This window comes from Nicotiana tabacum, chromosome 19 (assembly GCF_000715075.1).
Source record: "Nicotiana tabacum cultivar K326 chromosome 19, ASM71507v2, whole genome shotgun sequence".
NCBI lineage: Eukaryota > Viridiplantae > Streptophyta > Magnoliopsida > Solanales > Solanaceae > Nicotiana > Nicotiana tabacum.
Genome location: NC_134098.1, coordinates 87,636,204 through 87,655,863, shown reverse-complemented (window position 1 = coordinate 87,655,863; position 19,660 = coordinate 87,636,204). Strand labels below are relative to the sequence as shown.

At 36.7% G+C, this 19,660-nt stretch overlaps 3 protein-coding genes across 4 annotated transcripts; 2 read left to right on the top strand and 1 right to left on the bottom strand.

Moving 5' to 3' along the window:
- The first annotated feature begins 299 nt into the window (after window positions 1-299).
- LOC107794953 (uncharacterized) lies at window positions 300-8,331 on the top strand. Of its 2 annotated transcripts, XM_016617511.2 has the most exons (11): window positions 300-477; window positions 598-656; window positions 769-809; window positions 4,017-4,048; window positions 4,356-4,384; window positions 4,547-4,583; window positions 4,764-4,820; window positions 5,991-6,046; window positions 6,136-6,212; window positions 6,531-6,604; window positions 8,006-8,331. In XM_016617511.2, the coding sequence occupies exons 1-10, from the start codon at window positions 394-396 to the stop codon at window positions 6,572-6,574; spliced, it is 516 nt and encodes a 171-aa protein (XP_016472997.1). In that variant the 5' UTR covers window positions 300-393; the 3' UTR covers window positions 6,575-6,604; window positions 8,006-8,331. The 2 variants fall into 2 exon arrangements, with proteins under 2 accessions (XP_016472997.1, XP_016472998.1); XM_016617512.2 differs by lacking the exon at window positions 5,991-6,046 and having other exon boundaries at window positions 303-477.
- A 1,126-nt stretch (window positions 8,332-9,457) lies between these two features.
- Window positions 9,458-14,317, bottom strand: LOC107794954 (uncharacterized). The gene is made up of 6 exons (XM_075238158.1): window positions 14,081-14,317; window positions 12,215-12,295; window positions 11,067-11,195; window positions 10,352-10,414; window positions 10,117-10,241; window positions 9,458-9,881 (listed from the first exon to the last, which is right to left on the bottom strand). Exons 1-6 carry the CDS (start codon window positions 14,162-14,164, stop codon window positions 9,689-9,691), a joined length of 675 nt encoding a protein of 224 aa, XP_075094259.1. The 5' UTR covers window positions 14,165-14,317; the 3' UTR covers window positions 9,458-9,688.
- A 74-nt stretch (window positions 14,318-14,391) lies between these two features.
- Window positions 14,392-17,092, top strand: LOC107811326 (SEC1 family transport protein SLY1). Its single transcript, XM_016636230.2, has 3 exons — window positions 14,392-14,572; window positions 14,692-15,030; window positions 15,382-17,092. The coding sequence occupies exons 1-3, from the start codon at window positions 14,542-14,544 to the stop codon at window positions 16,872-16,874; spliced, it is 1,863 nt and encodes a 620-aa protein (XP_016491716.2). The 5' UTR covers window positions 14,392-14,541; the 3' UTR covers window positions 16,875-17,092.
- The last annotated feature ends 2,568 nt before the right edge of the window (window positions 17,093-19,660 follow it).

Genomic DNA, 19,660 nt, shown 5'->3' with positions numbered 1-19,660 from the left:
TAAGCTTCGGTTTCGGTTCGGTTTTCGATTTCGGTTCGGTTTAGAACACCATTAGTCTCATGCCTTCGCCCTTTGAAACATTGTCGTATTAGTTTTACTCAATAAATAAATGTATGAATATGAATCATTTAAAATTTAATAATATATTCGTTTTTAAATTTACAACAAGGTAATACAAATATATTTTTAAAAAAACAATCTAAATATTTTTAACGGGTCAAAACACACACGTTGTAATTAATTTAGAGTCAACCTATATATAGTGAACTATTATAAGAACTAAAATTACAATTTGCGAATAAATGAAGGATGAAAAGTGCAATTAATAAAAGGGCATTGTGTTCGGTGAGCAAGGAGTAGGATTGCGGAGCAAGGCGGAAGCAGCAGAGGAAAATGGAAAGCTCGGCGATTCTGAGAGAGTGGTTCGATCGGGTCGACTCGGAGAAAATCGGCAGCGTCACTGCTATTCAACTCAAGGTCTGTTTTGGTCTCGTAGAAATAAGCCTTCCGTTTTACGTACTCCGTTACTGAACTTGACGCCTTCCTTTTATACCATATATGTACCGCGCGGCCCTGTTTGGGATCGTTACCTTTCAGAGTGCTTTTGCGATTGGAAATTTAGAATTTCCTATCTCTGTTGTCCAGCAAATGATCAGGTTTTTTTTTTCTCTCTTTGTATTAACTTACGAGACAATAACATCCAAATAATTACTACACAGGTCTTTACCAATTGTAGCTTTATTTCTTCCATTTTATATCAATTTTCAGGATGTATGATTTTGACAGGAATGGAACAATGAGTTTTGAAGGTGAGGATGATCTCTTGCTGATTGTCTCTCTACTCTCGTTAATAGAGTTTCATGAGTTTTATGCTTTTTGTTTATTTATAGAAATTCTCTCAATCAGAGTGATGTAATCTCAAATAACAATAACAACCTGGTGGAATCCCACAAGTGGTGTATGGGGAGTATAATGTGTACCAGGGGCGGCCTGGTGAGTTTTGTGGCCTAAAGCCAAACTTTACGAGAGGCCTAACTTTAAACAAAAAAAAAATATTTATTTATTTGAAGTTTATTTTTCTAGCGTTTCTTATCTTAGATACAAAGTTATTAGTAATTTTCTTATAATCAATAACTCCTAATAAGTCTTTCTTAATTGATAATATAGCTAATCCATTTAATCTTTATTGAGACATTGTTTATCTTATGTGAGATTTTATCGATTTTAATTTTGAAAATTTCTTTCCGCTGAAACGACGGAAACAAGAGTCATTACAATTTTCCATAAGTGATATAAAAGAATCAAATTTTTTTATTTGACCAAGTGTATCAATTAAACTGTTATCTTCTAATTATCCTATTTTTCTTAATATTTTTAATTCCGAAAATAAATCTAAACCATCAATATCGAATTGATTATTATGCTTTAAGGAACATTCAAGATTAAGGCAATATTTTTTCAAATTTTCATCATCTAGTGATCTTAATTTTTACCGCTAAATAGAAAATCAAATATATTTTCATATGTTGCGAATTGTTCAAATCTATTTTGAAGTTAAAAAAATAGCCTTGTCTACTATTTATAAAGTAATAAATTCCAAAGGACCCTTCGAAAGATTTTGAGATTTTATTATCAACATTCTTATCAAATTGTTACTTCCTATATATCATACGTTTCTTACGAAATTCGGGTTTGATATTCATTTCAAGTGTAATTTTCTTGGCAGAAATCATAGCAGTTGCAAATCCTTTTCTCTATACTTGTTAAAGAAAGAAATCAAACTTTTTCTCTTCATAGAACATTTTTTTAAACTTATACATAGCCTATTAGGTGTAACAAAAAATGCCCCCCTATAAATGTGGGGCCTAAAGCAGTTGCTTTACTTGCTTTATGGAAGGGCCGCCCCTGATGTGTACGCAGACCTTACCCCTACCCTTGGGGTAGAGAATCTGTTTTCGAAAGACCCTCGACTCGAGAGGAAGAATAGAAACAGGTAAATATCAACAACAAGCCAGGAAAATGCAACCAATAATGTATGAACCGGAAAAATAGGTGGAAAAAAGCAATAGCAACAACAATAGCAATAGTCAAGCAGTAACAACGACAAGGTACTAGAAAACCTAAGCGGAAGATAGCACTAAAAACCACCCTAACACTAGCCCTCTAAGAAACAACGACAGGTACTAGCCGGCTAGCCCTAACAAACCCGAAACGGTACAGAGAAACACACTCCGACCTACTACCCTTCCACCCTAATCTTCGACCTCCAAACCTCCTATCAAGTGTCATGTCCTCGGTAAGCTACAACAACCGCGTCATGTTCTGCGTTATTACCTCTTCCCAATACTTCTTAGGTCGCCCTCTACCTTTTCTCCTACCTGCTAGCACCAACCATTCACACCTCCTCATTGGAGCATCTAGCCTTCTCCGTCTCACATGCATGAACCATCTAAATCTCGTTTTCCGCATCTTATCCTCCGTAGGGATACACCCACTTTCTCCCGAATATCCTCATTGCTAATCTTATCCAACCTAGTGTGCCCGTACATCCATCGCAACATCCTCATTTCCGTTACGTTCATTTTTTGGATATTGGCGTTCTTGACTGGCCAGCATTCTGCCCATACAACATTGTCGGTCTGACCACCGCTTTGTAGAACTGACCTTTAAGTTTTGTTGGCACCTGCTTGTCACACAGGATGCCGGATGCTAACCTCCCTTTCATTCACCCTGCCCCTATACGGTGTGTGACATCCTTAATCTTCCCGTTCCCTTGGATAACTGACCCAAAATACTTGAAACTTCCTCTTTTAGGGATGACTTGCGAACCAAGTCTCACATCTATGTCCGCTCCCCTCGTCTCGTCGCTGAACTTGCACTCTAAGTACTACGTCTTAGTTCTGCTCAACTTGAAACCTTTAGACTCTAAGGTCTGTCTCCAAACCTCCAACTTCTTGTTGACACTGCCTCGCGTCTCATCAATCAGCACAGTATCGTCAGCAAATAATATACACCAAGGCACCTCCCCTTGAATATGACGCGTCAGTGTATCCATCACCAAAGCAAATAAGAACGGGCTGAGAGCAGATCCTTGGTGTAACCCCATCCCTACCGGAAAATGTTCCAAGTCGTCTTCCATTGTCCTTACCCGAGTCTTAGCTCCATCATACCTATCCTTAGGGGTTGTTTGGTACGCGGACTAAATTATCCCTGGATTATAGTCCTAGGATTATAATCCCTAGACTAATTTATCCCTCCTGGGAGGTGGGATAAAATAATAGCAAGTTTGATGAGATAAGGTGGGATAAGATGGAATATCCAAGATTAAGTTTGGGACAAAGTTTATACTATGTTTGGTTGGAGGTATTGGAGGTATAAATTTATCCCGGGATAAATTTATACCGTCAACCAAACATAGTATAAATTTAGTACCACACTTAATCCCACCTTATCCCACTTTATCCCGCGTACCAACGACCCCTTAAGATCATTATAAAACTTGGACGCCTGGAAGTAACATTGAAAGAGAAATAGAGAAAAGCAAACACATATGTGCTTTGAGCTAGGAGAGTGGTAATGTCTACAAGGAAAACGATACAAGAAAAACGAAATCAATATAAGATGTTGCCCTTCCCTGGACCTCGCGCATAGCGAGAGCTTAGTGGTTAGTGCACTGGGCTGCCCTTTTTTTTTATAAGGTAGACTAGGAAGGAGAATTTTCAAAAGACATAATGAGCATATATGAAATGTTAACTTAACCTTAACATATAATTCCCTTTTTCTTACTTTTATATATAATGGGAGAGAAAGAGAGGGGGAGATTGTTAATTGCAGCTACTGCTTCCGACTCTCCAGGCATGAGATATATCAAAGCATTGTCTAGATCCCCGGTGCTAAGCTGCTGTTCAATCTACTTTAGGCTCTTCTTTACTTTATTTTGGTGCAATTGAGTTTATGTTTAATAATTGTTCCATTGAGATTCTCAGACTGTTATTAATCTAATTTCTGTTTGCCAGAGTTTGTTGAACTTAACAAGTTTCTGCTGAAGGTCAGCTTTCTTCCCAAGTTACATTTTTTGTCTATTTGTTTTTTTCAAAAACATTAACTGGTCTTTCTATATGCAATTTGCATGTGATTTGAGTGGCACCTTGCTGTGTTTTCTCATACACAGCATTTGGCAATAGTTGCACAACCTCATCTTGGCAGCACTAGAACGAAATACTTAGTGTTGCATGAACTCTATGGTGTCTTTCTTCTTTTCCTGTAGATGCTTCATAAAATGTTTTCCTAAGTTGTGTTCTTTCAAAGGTTTTCAATTGTTTGATTTATATGAACCATCAATCTATCATTTGTAGGTGCAACATGTGTTCTCAGACTTGGAGAGGTGAATTTCTTTTTTGGTAAAGCTATTCCCGTTTATTACTTTGGTTTCTGTTGTTAATATGGTACACTTTGAGTCCCCTAATACTTCATCGTGTCATTGGTTGGAATTTGGAAATATATTTTTAGGAAGTTAATTCTTATATTATTTTGGTCATTGAATTAGGGGTCGTGGATTCCTTGTTCCAGATGATGTTTACGAGGCAAGAAATCCTTAATCTCAAACTCCTTCTGCCTTATTGTGTTTGCTTATTACTACAGCTCAGACCTTCTTATGGCGAGGAAAATGAGGAAAGAATGCTTGGACTGCCAAATGGTCTTTAACAGCCCGTTTATTTGCAACGGACGATAATCTATCAATGAAATTGTTGCATCATTTGCAGGCGTTGATAAAAATAGGATTCCAGCTCGACTCTCCAGCATTATACACTGTGTGCGAGGTACTATAATTGTTATAGAATTCATTATGAGATTCAGTAGATATTGTTCTTTGTGAAGTGGGATGCAGAAATATCTCATTCAATGGACTTAATGTGTGTTATGAAAATTCCTTGAGGCCTACACTATGTAGTATCTTATTCTCAAAGCACCAATGAAACTGAACATGCTGTTCGTTTTACCTACATTGCATATTTTCTCATGTAGCTCATACCTTTGTTTCATCATCAAAACAAAAGCTAATGAAGTAGCTGGTTTTAAATAAAATTCGACAACCAAATGACATATATCAGAAAAAGCATCATTTATCATGTTCCTTTTTGCTATTCCATTAGAAAAAAGCATTAAATTTGTTCAAGTACCCTTGGTTTATTCGTTTTAGTTGTTTAAACCATATTCGTAGAGGAGAAGAAAATCGTAAATAAAGGCATGGAGTTCCTATTGACATGTATTTGGTTAAACTATATTTTAATTGAAGCTAGCAGTATGGATTAGAAGAAACTGAAATAGAAGTGCCCTTTGCTTATCGCTTTTCGCTTAAAGCCCAATGAGCTTTGTCTTTCTTTTTCTTTTTCTTTTTCTTTTTTTTTGCATTTATAATGACTTGGTGGTATTATAAACGTGTTAAAAGGATAGAGAGTACGCGAAAAGGTTTTAGTTAATGGCTTGCAAACCATAGTCATAACGCTGATTGTGATGATTATGGTGTGGGTTGTGGCAGATGGTCAGAATGAACGAGCAAATACTCACAAACTTCATTAAATTGTTATTTTGGTTTTTCTCTTTTTTGAGGTTCATGAGAGTAGGATGATAAAATGCTATGGTAAAACATAGCTTAATTCTCCGCCTTTACAGTTCAGGGAAGAAAATAACACAGCTTAATGATTTTCATTACTACACTTTTTTTTTTTTTTTGGATAACCGTGGTATTCGGGCCAACTTGCGCGCACCTCGAGTAATTCCACAAGATACCTCCCACCAGCAACAGGTACCAGGTAACTCACCTAGTGTTTTTGCCTTAGCTGAGATTTGAACCCGAAACCTCATGGTTCTCATCCACTTCATTGACCACTAGGCCACACACTTGGGTGCATTACTACACCTTGTATAGTTGTATTGCCATGCAGTCAGGGGCACTCAATTTGGTTGTTCACGTGGAGGGTTACTCGCAGGATGACATATTCTTATTGCAACTAAGATACGCATGTGGAATATCACGTGATACATTGTATGTTAATTGGTTTGAGGGTGAAAAAAGTTCTTTCTAGTCCTCTGCTTTTGAACTGATATAATTCCTTTTCGGGGTAAATTCTGCAGAGTTTTGATAGGAACAAGAATGGAAAATTCAGACTTGATGACTTCATATCTCTTTGTATCTTTGTACAGTCTGCACGGTGAGTAGATCTTTATTTACATGAGATGGTTGTCGCTTGCATTTATAATATTCATGATCGATGTATATGATGAGGAACACTTGTTTTATATCTGTCACTTTGAAATTGAGTCACTGGCGTCTTCCTTACTTAGGAAGGATTCTTGGTTAAGACGTCAATTAATGTTTGAGTTAGACATTCATTTCAACTACAAAGATTTGTAGGTCTTGATGAGGTTAAAATGTGATTCAGTGGAGCTGCAATTCCAATAGTTCTTAGATGTTAGTTCAGTGCTGAACTTCTTAGCAAAAACTTTAATAATACTTTTGATCTTTGCAGGAACCTTTTTGATTCATTTGACACAAGCAAGCAAGGCCGAGTGACTCTTGATATCAACCAATTTATCTACTGCAGTGAGTCCTTTCATTATCTACTTGTCTTTGTGATACTGCCTTTCATTTTGCATTCCGCCAATTGGTATCTGTTGTAGAGATGGGAGAGATTTCCATCTGAAGTCCATTCAGAGGTTCTTCAGAAAAGGTGGCTTCTGGTAGCATTTACTCGTCCTCTTTGAGTGGTGAACCCATAAACCCCACTTATTGTCTGCTGGAAGTCTTCCCATTTAATAGTCTGCTTGAGCCTTGAAGCCACAAAACGATAAAGCTCACTTGTTGCAGGGGCGGCCCAAGAAGATTGGTGGCCTAAAGCAAATTTTTAATTTGGGGCCTTTTAGAAGGAAATTTTTTTTTTATCATAACATCGATATGATTTATTCCGATGTTCCTACACATAGAACAACACAATTTAGCGCAATTGTCGCACAATAACTCACTTAAACCAACAAAATATAGGGCGAGTAATGTGCTAAAAATATAGAATTTTGGCCTAACATCAGTTATTAATAGTTTCTTTTATAAATAATTTAGTCTCTCTTAAGATATTGTTGATCTTAGATAATAGAACCAAATTCATATAGATACCTCACTAATGATGTCACTCGTAAAATTTAAATAATGAAAAATTTTATATTCGCGACAAGGGTTTAGGGGGAGTGATTCTCTTTCTGCATTTTTTGCTCAAACGGTTACATCACTACTAAATTAAAAGTTATCTTGAATTTTTATAAAATATTTTATTTTTTATTTTAACATACACAATATATTTAGACTCTGCCTCTAAAGATTGTTGTGAGATGTATTTGATCCAACTTACCTTAATTAAATATATTGGGTTCGAGTCCTGTGGTTAAAAAAAATCCTGTTAAAACGTTTTCTCTCTTTTACTAGGTCTTACGCGGTACGAATCTAGATTAGTCGGGGTCTCACTACAAATAAGAGTAGAAAAACAAAAGAAAAATTTGGGCCCCTCAAAATTTAAGTGGTTTGACCCTTGGGCCGCCCCTGACTTGTTACTGAAGGTTGTGTTATTCATTCGGATGACCGTAGTTATTTGGATGACTGCCCTTCCAAACTCTTAGGCTTGTCTCGCATGCCGATGGAGTTAATCACCATTACTATCCTTGACAGATATGTCTGATGCTCTTTCCCTGTTGGCATGCAAGGAGAAGAACAATAGAAAGGAAATGATTCCTTTAGGAATTTGGGAAATGTTCAACATTTACCTTTTGTAATTGGGTGAGATTATTGAAATAAATATAAGACGTCAGTTGAAGATATAAAGCGTCTAACCTGCCGGTATCAGTGGTTGTCATCCATTTTTGGTCAAGATGTTAGTCTGCTTTATGTTATGATACAATATAGCATGCCTCGTTTTATAACAGCAGTCTTTTTTCCTCCTCCTTTTTTTATTTGCAGCCGCTAATTGTAGAATCTAAGGCCGTCATCTCATTATCCAGTTTCCAATTGCTGAGTATGACCTTAGCCTCACTGCTATTAGTGTTGGTGACTTGAAAGTGAGGTGCTTTTAGCGATTTAAGAAGAGGCTTGAGCAACCGGTGTATGGTCGGAGTACCAAGGAGTCATTTCGTTCGTGCACAAGTTATACTAGAATTGTAATGCATGGATTGTTAAAGGTGTATGTAGTATTATAGGATGAATAATTATCACTAGAATATTGTATTTGTTTAGACATTCAGTTCATCACATTAAAATATTGATATACAATGTACATTTAAAACTTGCATCTGGTCTTAAATTGGAGAAATAATTGTTCCAAATAATTCCCTTAGCGTATATTAGTTGCTTTATCTAACAACTTGGTTTTATTGTTGTGTGAATAAGATAAAACTTAAATTTCTCAATTTTTAATTATGTCAAACAAGCAATACTTTTATGATGAAAATTACAGTGAGTTATACTATAATATGAGATAAATAATAAAAGTTAGTTAACGAATCATGCAATTCTCCTTTATTTTTCTTTGTTAAGATTCTTTAGTGATTATAGAGTCAATATTATAAACATTATCAAAAGCAAATGAAACATAATTAAAGATGATTAACTAAACAAGTAATAATTTCAAAAGGCATCATGTAATCTGTTGCTGATAAATGTTTTGCTATTTCGCATTGAAATTAAAAGTAATGCAAGGATTATCAATACAGAGATTAAAATCGCAATCAGACATAGTATTACTAATGCTGAATTTAATATAGTCAATAACGCATCTAACGCAACGACTCTGCATATCCGAAAAAGCAAAAAGCAGATTTGCTGTAATTGTAGATTTGCTCTCGTAGCCCGTAAGGGAACAGCGTCCAGTATGTTTAAGCAACTCCAGCATGTAAATAGAGAATGGGTGATTTAAGCGATTCTTTGGTAGCAAAACATGGCATTTCAGGTAGAGAAATTTAAACAGCGCTATATAAGCGCCTAACCATTTTTATTTTGGACACAAAGTCCCTCCCTCCCTCTGTGTGTGTGTGTGTGTGTATAACTTCAAGGATCAGTTGGCAATAACTAGCGATAACCTGAAAAATTAGCCTCAAATCCGGTAAGATTGTTGCAAATAAGAAATGGAAGAGTCTGTTCTGACTTCATCTCCATCTTTATATCTCCCAATCATCAAGGACGAAAAGCCATTACTGGAACAGGAGGCAATTGGTTTAATACATAAAGGTCATGCGGCCAAGAGTTGGGAAGATAAATCTAGAATGGAGAAACGATCTTCTGATTTCTTTCTTAACATGTTTATCATCCGTAGGCCAACATAGAACTATAAGGTTAAAAGTATAAATTTCCCCTCATATTGACTGACTCAGTACTCTTCCGGGGTGGGGTAGGGAGAACCAAAAAGATTCCAGATAATTAGAAAAGCTCTCCAATGAATGTACTCTTACAGCAGCTCACCTCCCTAGCAAAGGAGATTGCAAATTGAATATTCTGCCGTTTCCTTATTCGGTTTATACTTCATTAGTTTTAAATATTTGTTAAAACCAAATTATTATCCCTAGACATAGATAAATTAGAAAGGGGATTCAGAATGTATAGAGAAGAATAACAGCACGAGCTGACAGAATGTGCAGCTCAAGCTGTGGATTATACTACTGAGCGCAATTCTCCTGTTTGTAGAGCAAACCTCCGGTGCTGCGACAGAACAGAAGGGATTTTGACTGCTTGTATTCTTGAGGTCAAGTCATTTTCACAGGATCCTTTGTAATTCTTAGCTGCATTTAGTACCGTCTGGAAAATTTGCAGAGGGTCACCATGGCTGACCACCAACACTGTGCATCTGCAATCCACAATCGTTACTTATAAGTCCATCAGATATCATGAAAATGCAATTATAGGCTTATGGTCTCCTCATTAGTGGGAATATGTGAAACACTAGGAGAATCTTGAATTTAAGCATGAACTGTGATTCTACTGCCATGCAAAATTTCCTTCACTTGTTAAAAAGAATAAGCAACCCTCATTAGCACTAAAAAAATACATGATTAATGTTGGACTTAAAAGCACAACATTACCCTCGAAATTGTGACTCCATGTTAATCAATGCACTTGTGAGTCTAGACACTACATCTGCAACACTTTCTCCACCTTCAGGCTGCATGAATGGATCCTTCTCATCTAGAGCCCATATATCTGGATACTGAAATCAGAAATAATTAATCAGTCTGAGAGCCACAAACCAAGTGCAGATGCTTATAAATGTTGAGGATCCACTTGATTTTGAAATGCAGAGAACAAATAACAACTCACTTTATCATGAGACTTAAGTTCATATGAAGGACCAAAGAAACGCTCCCGAAGATCTTCTAGAACCTGTAATAACAAAATTGTCTGAACTCAGAGCTTATCAGCAGAATCTATTCTTGTCTTAAAGCCAAAATCATAACAGACCAATCGATCAATTGTTTTAGGTTAGAAGCATCTCACCGTGACAGGAAAGGCAGAGGGGAAAAAGGAAATGGAGCTTTACCTTATATAACACTCAAAAAGCTTTTTAGGCTTAGTGTTGATTGGCTCGAGTGCATCAGGAGAAAAATGATATAAAAGATGAAAAGTTATGCAGCTAAATCAAATTCATCACCAGAAGGAAAAGTACATAGCAATTCAGTTTAAGCATATAAATCTAGAAATGTGCATTTAAGGAAGACATGATGCCCGGTGAAAAAGAGATATAGACCAAACAGTTCATCCTTGCTATTTACATGAGCATTTCTCAACTGAATGGCTTATATCAACAGGACAAAACGAGATTTCAGCCTATGAAATGACTTTGTTGCCAGGTCCTTGCTACTTTTACACTCTATTCATGTCATGGGTTCTAATAACAGTGATCAGAGCTTTATGAATTGATTATCTCAAGTACCTCTTCAAACAAAAGTACCATGATAACACTTAGATAATAAAATATACAAAAAGAGGTTACAAGAGTGCCTATATGTCCCTGTGACGGACGGATAAGATTTACCATACACTGCGGTCCTTCAAAAGAAATATCTAGAACAGATGCAACCACTTGTGCAGTATGAGTGGTCCTCGAGAAGGGAGAGTAGCAGATTCGAACATTTTCAAGTGGTACTTCATCTTCTTTCAGTACCTGTTATCAGAAAACAGATTGCCTGTAAACACCATTAAACTAAGCTTATAGAGAAGAGATAGACCCTTTTTAGCTCAAAAAAAGTAACTAATATGCAATTACTCAGAATCAGGAACGATACGACAGTCTCTCTTTACCTATCTTCAACTGAAGGGCAGCAAACAGAAATACATACATCAAGGTGCTAATCATCGGGAGACTCTGTTAGTAGCCATAAAGTATGGAGATAAACTGGCTGTTTCAACTCTAAGCCTCTAGGGAAACATGATTTCACAACTGGAGAAAGCATTTAGTTTGACAAAAGGTGAGCCTCCACATGATAATGTTTAAGGGGATAGAAGCCCATACATGGTCCTTTCAGAAAACACTTTTCTCTTCCTGCTCTTCTACTTAGACGGTTTTGGTTAAAACCTTTTCTTTTGCTTATGTGAATCATGTTATTGCTGAAGATAGAACTCATCATTTACTTGTTATGAACACTCGCTTGGTAATACTAGTTCACTTTCTCTGAGATGCTTAGATTTTTCTTTCAACCACTACATACCCTCCAACTTTATCCAAGATTTGACACTGAAAAAGAAACAGACTGTTCACATGTGAACTGAGTTTCCAGTTGTTTAACATGTCACCATCTCCTTATCCTCATTATACTGTCTACCTTGGATGAGGAAGTTATGCTAACTTGAAAACTATGACATCACAATGATTGTTCTTATAATGAGAAATGGACATGGATCTAGCATCCAAACTTTTTAGTACAGAGGCATTGTAAAATCACAAGGGATTTCACTGGAATATAATAAGTTTCTGAGCATCAAAAAGAGGTAGGTGATAGGATTCCAGGACATACAACACCATACACAGTCAAATGCTTAAAAATAACTAGGGAAAGCAATGGCCGACAGCAATTATGGTTCACGTAACTCCATATCTAGATAGGTGGAACATCTGAATCATGAAATGTCTGCCAAGGACTACTTTGGGAAACCAAAAATTGAGAATTCAATGGGAATACCAACCTTTAGGAATAACTCTCCAGCCAATTCTGCCTGTTTGATTCCTTCAGGAGCCAACTTATATTGTTCAAGTTTTCCATTTTCCTGTAAAGATAATGGTTCTTTTCAGTAATTTAGATTGCCAAGAGTAACAAGGGAAAAAAAATCATTTCAACCAACTCTCAAACCTCCCCAAGGATTATATCTCTAACAGTCAAATTTTGTATTCTTCCGACTTTTAAAGGTCTGTGCATTTCCCGCTGCTAGGTAAACCATCTATCCCAATTAACGTTCCCAATTAACGTTAGTTGATTGAACTGTGGTACAAATAGAAAGAAGGTCTGTCTGTCTTATTATTTGGAACTAAGTGATTAATGCGATCACGCTGTACAATGTGTCAATTACTTAGACAAGTATTCCAATTAATCTAAGTAGAGTGCCATGGGGCAGGCAGAGGAAGATCATTGTGTTGATGGGTTAGTGGAACAAAGCGAGAGAGGAAGTTGCCTTTTTTTAATAATGTATTCAAAAGCTGCAAACTTTACCAGTTGTTAGGGCAAACCATGGACTACCAAATGAATGTCAAATGTGCAATAGCATTTAGTCAAAGTTGGTCACTTTATAAGGAAAATTCAAAAAAGACAAGCAGAAAGCAAGCTCAGTCCTTTAGAACACTAGCTAAAATGTACTGTTAACTGTAAAAAAAAACCTTATTAAAGAAGATACTCCAGTAAAGAGAATTAACCCAAACTAAGGGTGTGTTTGGTACGAAGGAAAATGCTTTCCATGGAAAATATACGGAAAACGAGTGGTTTTATCACTTATTTTTACTTGCTTGGTGAGTGTAAAACTTTTTTCGGAAAATATTTTTTTATGTTACTCTCCTCACCCCTTCCCCCAAGTCCCCCATGTTTCTTGTCCTTCCCTTCCCCTTCCCCTCCCCCCCCCCCCAAATATCCAACGTTTCATGACTCTATTTTCTTCAACAATTTAATTATTCTTCTAAAATTCACACAAACCCAAAAGAACTAATGTACTGCTTTGCTTTTTTATGCAAAACAACTTTGAAATTTATGCTCCATAACTATAAAAAAAAAATACTCTTTTCAAAACATGAAAATAAAGTAATTATTTTATTAAAATAAAAGAAAATACTTTTTCTAAATTTGTTGAAATGGAAAAAAATACTTTTTCTATGTAGTGAAAAGAAAATACTTTTTGTTGAAATAATTTTTTCCACAGTCTCATTTTGTTGAAATAAAAAAATAACTTTTCTATATCATGCAAAGAAAGTAATTTTTTTGTTAAATTGAAAAAAAACACTTTTTTATTTCATGAAAAAAAAATAACCATTTTTATTTAGGGTGGGGTGGGGGGCGAGGGTGGGGCGGGGGTTGGAGTGGGGTGGGGTAGAGTGTAGTAGGGGTGGGGGTAGGTAGGTAGGTGGGGTGTGCGGGTGGGTAATAGGACAGGGAGGTTGAAAAAAAAGTTATGGAAAATATTTTCCTTCTCTTGATTGTGGGTAAACATTCCATTGAAAAAAAAATTCCAAGTCAATCAAACACGAACAACAACAACAAATCTAAGGGAGTGTAGTTTGTACGCAGACCTTACCCTATCCAGGGTTAGAGAGGCTGTTTCCGATAGAAACTCGGAAACCTATCTCCAAGAACTCCCATGAGAAATTGGGGTGACTCATGAGAAAAATTGAAAAACATTTTCCGCGCACACCCTAAAACATTGATTTTAGAGCCGATTAACTGACAGATAAACATTACAGAATAGTATCAGGATTCAGGAGCAAAATAACACAGGAAGTGGAAAGTTGTTTTAGCATATAATGAAGAAGGGAAAATGATGATCCAACAGAGAAAAAAGAAATGGACGGACCATGGAGGAAACAATGAGGCCCGTTTCGTTGGGAATGCTTTTGCCATGCCTCAGCACCCAATATCTGTTAACGACGCCTGCCATTCTTTACTCTCCACTCTTCACTGCTCTTCCTTTATTCAGCCAATCCGGGGCGGTACTTATAGGTAGCTCCACGACGTCGTTTTATATTTTTTAATTATTTAATTCGACCGAAGAATTAAGGTACAATATTTTAGGCACAATGAACAATCAGTCGCCTTTGTTCATTAAGCAGGTAAGCGGATCCGGGTCAGTCCATTTTTTGCTGACCCGAAAAGATTAAGCAGAGAGAGTACAGCTAGTTAGGCGCAAGGAACAAGCTACAAGATCTCATTTATCGTCTACAAACCCCAAAACATCATCCTCCTCGTCCCCATACCCTTCCTCTTTGTTGGAGAATTGACAAGTAAACTGATAGTTTGTTTGAAGCTTGACAAATTATGGCGCTAAATCTTCGTCAAAAGCAAACCGGTAACTGGATTTTTTCTCTCTGTTGTATAGATTTATTTCTGCTCTCTCCACACATTTTTTTTTTTTTTTTTTTACGAATCTAATAATTTGGAATTCTTTACACTTTTGTGGAATTGCAGAGTGCATTACGCGGATGTTAAATCTGAACCAGCCGGTGAATGCGGGTGGCACAGCGAATGAGGAGGTATATAAGATCCTGATTTACGATCGCTTTTGCCAAGACATTTTATCCCCTTTGATTCACGTCAAGGACCTCCGCAAACACGGCGTCACCCTCTACTTCCTCATTGACAAGGATCGCAAACCGGTCCATGATGTTCCAGCTGTCTATTTCGTCCAACCCACCCATCCTAATGTACAGCGTATCGTTGCCAATGCCTCCAACTCTCTTTACGATTCTTTCCATCTGAACTTCTCCTCTTCTATTCCCAGGCCCTTGCTCGAAGATCTCGCTTCAGGTGCACCCTACGCCTTCTCCTTTCATCATTATTAATTTCTTTTCTTTTTGTTGAATTTTATGCTTGAAATGGCTAGCTAGTATTGGAATGAATACTGTTTTATTCACCCCAGCTGGTCCAATTTTTCCACCTAGTGGATAAGGGATTAAAAGATCTAATTTAATTTGCGTTTCGAAGATAGATATTTTTGCATTCAACTGTACAAAGGGGGCACGGATCTACGGAGAGAAGAGGCAACAGCTTGATTGATTAATTGATTTAAAATCGAAACACTTAATAGTTAATACAATTTCTGGGTGGTGCTGAGTGAAGATTTGAAATATTAACTCCTACGACTTGTTTTTGCTCCAGGCACGATTAATTCTGAATCGATTGAAAGGATCTCAAAAGTGCATGATCAGTATTTAGAGTTTGTCACGCTTGAGGATAATTTGTTCTCACTTGCCTACAAGAACTGTTATCTTCAGCTGAATGATCCCTCTGCTGGGGATAAAGAAATCGAAGAGATCATTGAAAAGATTGTCAGTGGCTTATTTTGTGTGCTGGCTACTCTTTCTGTTGTCCCTATTATTAGGTGTCCCCGTGGCGGGCCTGCTGAGATGGTGGCATCCCTGTTGGATCAGCGATTGCGAGACCATCTGTTGGCTAAAAACAATTTATTTTCTGAGGGTGGGAATTTCACTAGCTCATTTCAGAGGCCAATTTTGTGTTTATTCGATAGAAACTTTGAGTTGTCGGTAGCTATACAACATGATTTTAGGTATAGACCACTTGTTCATGATGTGCTTGGTTTGAGATTGAACAGGTTGAGTGTGCAGGGAGAGAAAGGTGGGATGAAATCATATGAGTTGGACAGATCTGATCCATTCTGGACGGCAAATTGGTCATTGGAGTTTCCAGAGGTTGCTGTGGAGATAGAGTCTCAGTTGAACAAGTACAAGAAGGATGTTGAGGAGGTAAATAAAAGAACTGGTGGGAACGCAGGGGCTGAGTTTGATGGGACAGACTTGATTGGAAATACTAAGCATTTGATGAATGCTGTAAATTCCCTGCCTGAGTTGACAGAGAGAAAGCAAGTCATTGATAAGCACACAAATATTGCTACTGTATTGTTAGGCGAGATCAAGGAGAGGTCCCTTGATTCATATGCCAAAAACGAGAGTGATATGATGGTAAGAGGTGCCATTGATCGCAATGAGCTCATTGGAGCTCTCAGGGGAAAAGGGACTAAGGTGGATAAGCTGCGGTTTGCTATCATGTATCTTATCTCGACTGAAACCTTACCTCAATCAGAAGTTGAAATGATTGAAACAGCACTTAGGGAGTCTGAGGTCGATACCACTGCATTTCAGTATGTAAAGAAGATAAAATCATTGAATGTCTCTTTAGCATCAGCAAATTCTGCAAGTAGGAGCAACATCGTCGATTGGGCTGAAAAACTATATGGGCAATCAATCAGTGCTGTAACTGCAGGTGTGAAAAACCTATTATCCAGTGATCATCAGTTAGCTTTGTCAAGAACAGTAGAAGCACTAATGGAGGGGAAACCCAACCCCGAGATTGATTCTTATCTTGTTTTGGATCCTCGTGCACCTAAATCAAGCTCCGGGATGAGTAGCAGTCATCTGAAAGGACCATTTAAAGAAGCTATCGTCTTCATGATAGGTGGTGGTAACTATGTGGAGTATGGAAGCTTACAAGAGCTTGCCAGTCGTCAGCAGCCAGTTAAGCATGTCATATATGGGACAACAGAAATTCTTTCAGGAGGTGAGTTCATTGAGCAGCTTGCACTGCTGGGGAAGAAGATGGGATTGGGAACTAGTGGTGCAGCACCAGCCCATTAATGCAGATTCGTTTTGTGTACAATCCCCAAAAGAAACCTTTTGTTGTTCAGTATGGACTGTGTGCACTTTATCAGGGTTTTGTTGAGTAATTGGAGAAGGATTTATTGACCATATTCTTCATAGTGCTCCTAGATTATGATATTTGACGCTGATGCATAGTAATCTTTAAAGTATGAGGAATTCATATATATGTTCAAATCTTTTTGGAGTTTGTTTATAACAGCTGTTCTGTAGTTGATATACTTGGAGCTGTTTGCATACCATCGCACAGTCAAAGGTAGTTTGTGTGGATTCTTATATTGTTTTTATTGTTTTGCAATAAAAATTTGTTTTTCCCTCTCTGTAAAGCTCGATGCGTTGCATAGCTTGACTTGAAAAATTAAATATGCACGCATTGCTGGCATTTCAAGATCAGCATTCTGGGAAGAGCCACATACAACGAAGAACAGCTTAAATGCAGTCATTCCGCCACAATAATTAAGCTGGAAGCCTCATTAAGAGAATAGATTCCAGCTGTCTATCTAACTATTTACTAATCTCAATTTTTTTTGGGTGAACAAGAACGCAGTTCGTTTTGACCTGCTTCTTTTCATATGTAAAAAGCATATCTAATTGCTTTATTAGCATGACCTCATTATTGAATCATTATTACTTTCTTTAGTCTCGTGAAGGCGTTTGAGGACATCAATCCAAAATGGATAAAAGAAAATAGTTATCCATCCATATTATCCATTAAAAAATGAGTTGGATAATAAACTTTTTATGAATATCAATGAGAGCCATATTTTTCATTTAGAAAATGAATAATCAATGGATAACTAATGAGTTTAATTTTTATATTTGTAAAGCCTCAAATTGAGAGTTTCTTAAATTCGGAAGACTAGGAATTCTTCCAAAAGCGATCATATTCAATAAGTCATGGATAATATGGATATTCATATTATCTGCCGGTTAACCTATTTTTTATCTGTATGAAATATGGGTTGTGCCGGATAATTTATTCGTTTTTGCATTATCCGTTTTGACCCGTTCCATAGACGACCCGACCCGCCCGTTTGCCACCCCTATGTTTGACCGTCCAAATTTCTCTCCACGCTCGAACTTTCACTTAATTACGTTGGGTTTTTAGCTAAAAATTAAGGTGAATGGGAAATGGAGGAAAAAATAAAATTTTGATTTTCCCTCCTTTACAAAGGAACATTGTCCCATATTGGAGGAGTAAAACTCGTTTGTTAAGTATATATATAGTTGCACTTCTTCTAGCTCTTACGAGTTGAAACCATCGTCGTCGCTCGCTCGTTTTCGGTCAAATGATCTAAATGAGTAATTAACTTCTTGGACCAAATTTATTTGTTAAATAGTAATATTAAACTAATAATTTTTAATCCAAATCAACTGTTTCAGTAACAGTAATTTAATTTTCCTCCGTTTTATTTTGCTATAAATACCAGGTCATTCCCTCAAATTTTCCTTACGAAAATTCTAAAATCTCTTCTTCCTTTCTGCATTATTTTCTTACAACAACAAAGTGTGATTCACTGCCGCTATTTGTGTTCGTTGTACACTGGTGTCTGAAGTACCACTACACCAGTGTGGTTATCCATTCTATCTGTTATGGATTTTAGAAAAAATATGCAAGCAGCAAGAAGGTTGAAAATCGGATTGAAAAATTGTCTCTAAAATTTTATTAATCATAGAGCTTTAAATAGCCAAATAAATAAAGTAGTAGTCTCCTCCTACAACTAAATTACTAAACCCTTACTATAATTAAAATTCTGAATCTTCTAGCAGACTCCTCCTAAAACTAAACAACTAATTATTCTAGAAAACAGTAGCAGTAATAGATGTAAAATCCAACACTCCTCCTTGCTTCTGTTGGTGCAGTCTAAAGAAGGTCATCCTCAATTCCTTCTTCTGCTATTAGTGCTTGTGCATGAGCATCTTTGAACTTGCACACTTTTGTAATATGACCTTTTTGTTTGCAATTTTCACATAATGCATCAGGTCTCCACCAACAAAATTTTTCTAAGTGTGTTTTCTTTTTGTAATATTTGCAATAAGGATAATCGGCTTTTTCTTTTTGGTGTTTCGCATAAAAAATACCCTCAGTAACTTTGTCTTATCTGAAGGCCCTTCTTTGCTCTTGTGCTTGAAGAACACTTATTAATTCTGCAACAGAGATGGTAGAGAGATCTTTAGACTCTTCCAGAGAGAAAATTTTGGATTCAAATCTCTCGGGAATTGTCACAAGAATTTTTTTAACTATCCTGTCATCTTTGAAATCCTCGCCAAGTAACCTGATTTTATTGACAATTAAAGAAATTCGGTCAGAATACTTAGCGATGGTCTCATCATCTTGCATTCTAAGAGATTCAAAATCTCTTTTCAAATTTAAAATCTGATTTTGTCTGCATCGTTCACTTCCTTGATACTCCTGTTTGAGTATTTCCCAAGCTTCTTTTGCAGTATCACATGCAATAATTTTAGAGAAGATTGAATCTGCAACGGAATTTTGAATTATAGTATTGGCTTTGTATTTTTTGGTTTTCTCATCTGAATGAGCTTTGATTTGTCAAGGGTAGGATTTGCATGAAGTGATTGTATAAGTTTGTCTTCCATTACAATTTCCCATAGATCATAAACTTCAAGATAAGATTTCATCTTCACTGACCAAATCTGATAGTTTTCACCAGTGAAAGTTTGTAGGGTATTCAAAGAGAGACCGCTGCTTGCCATTGTTAAAAATTTGGTTAAAAATCGGTATGGGTAAAAATGCGTATGATTTA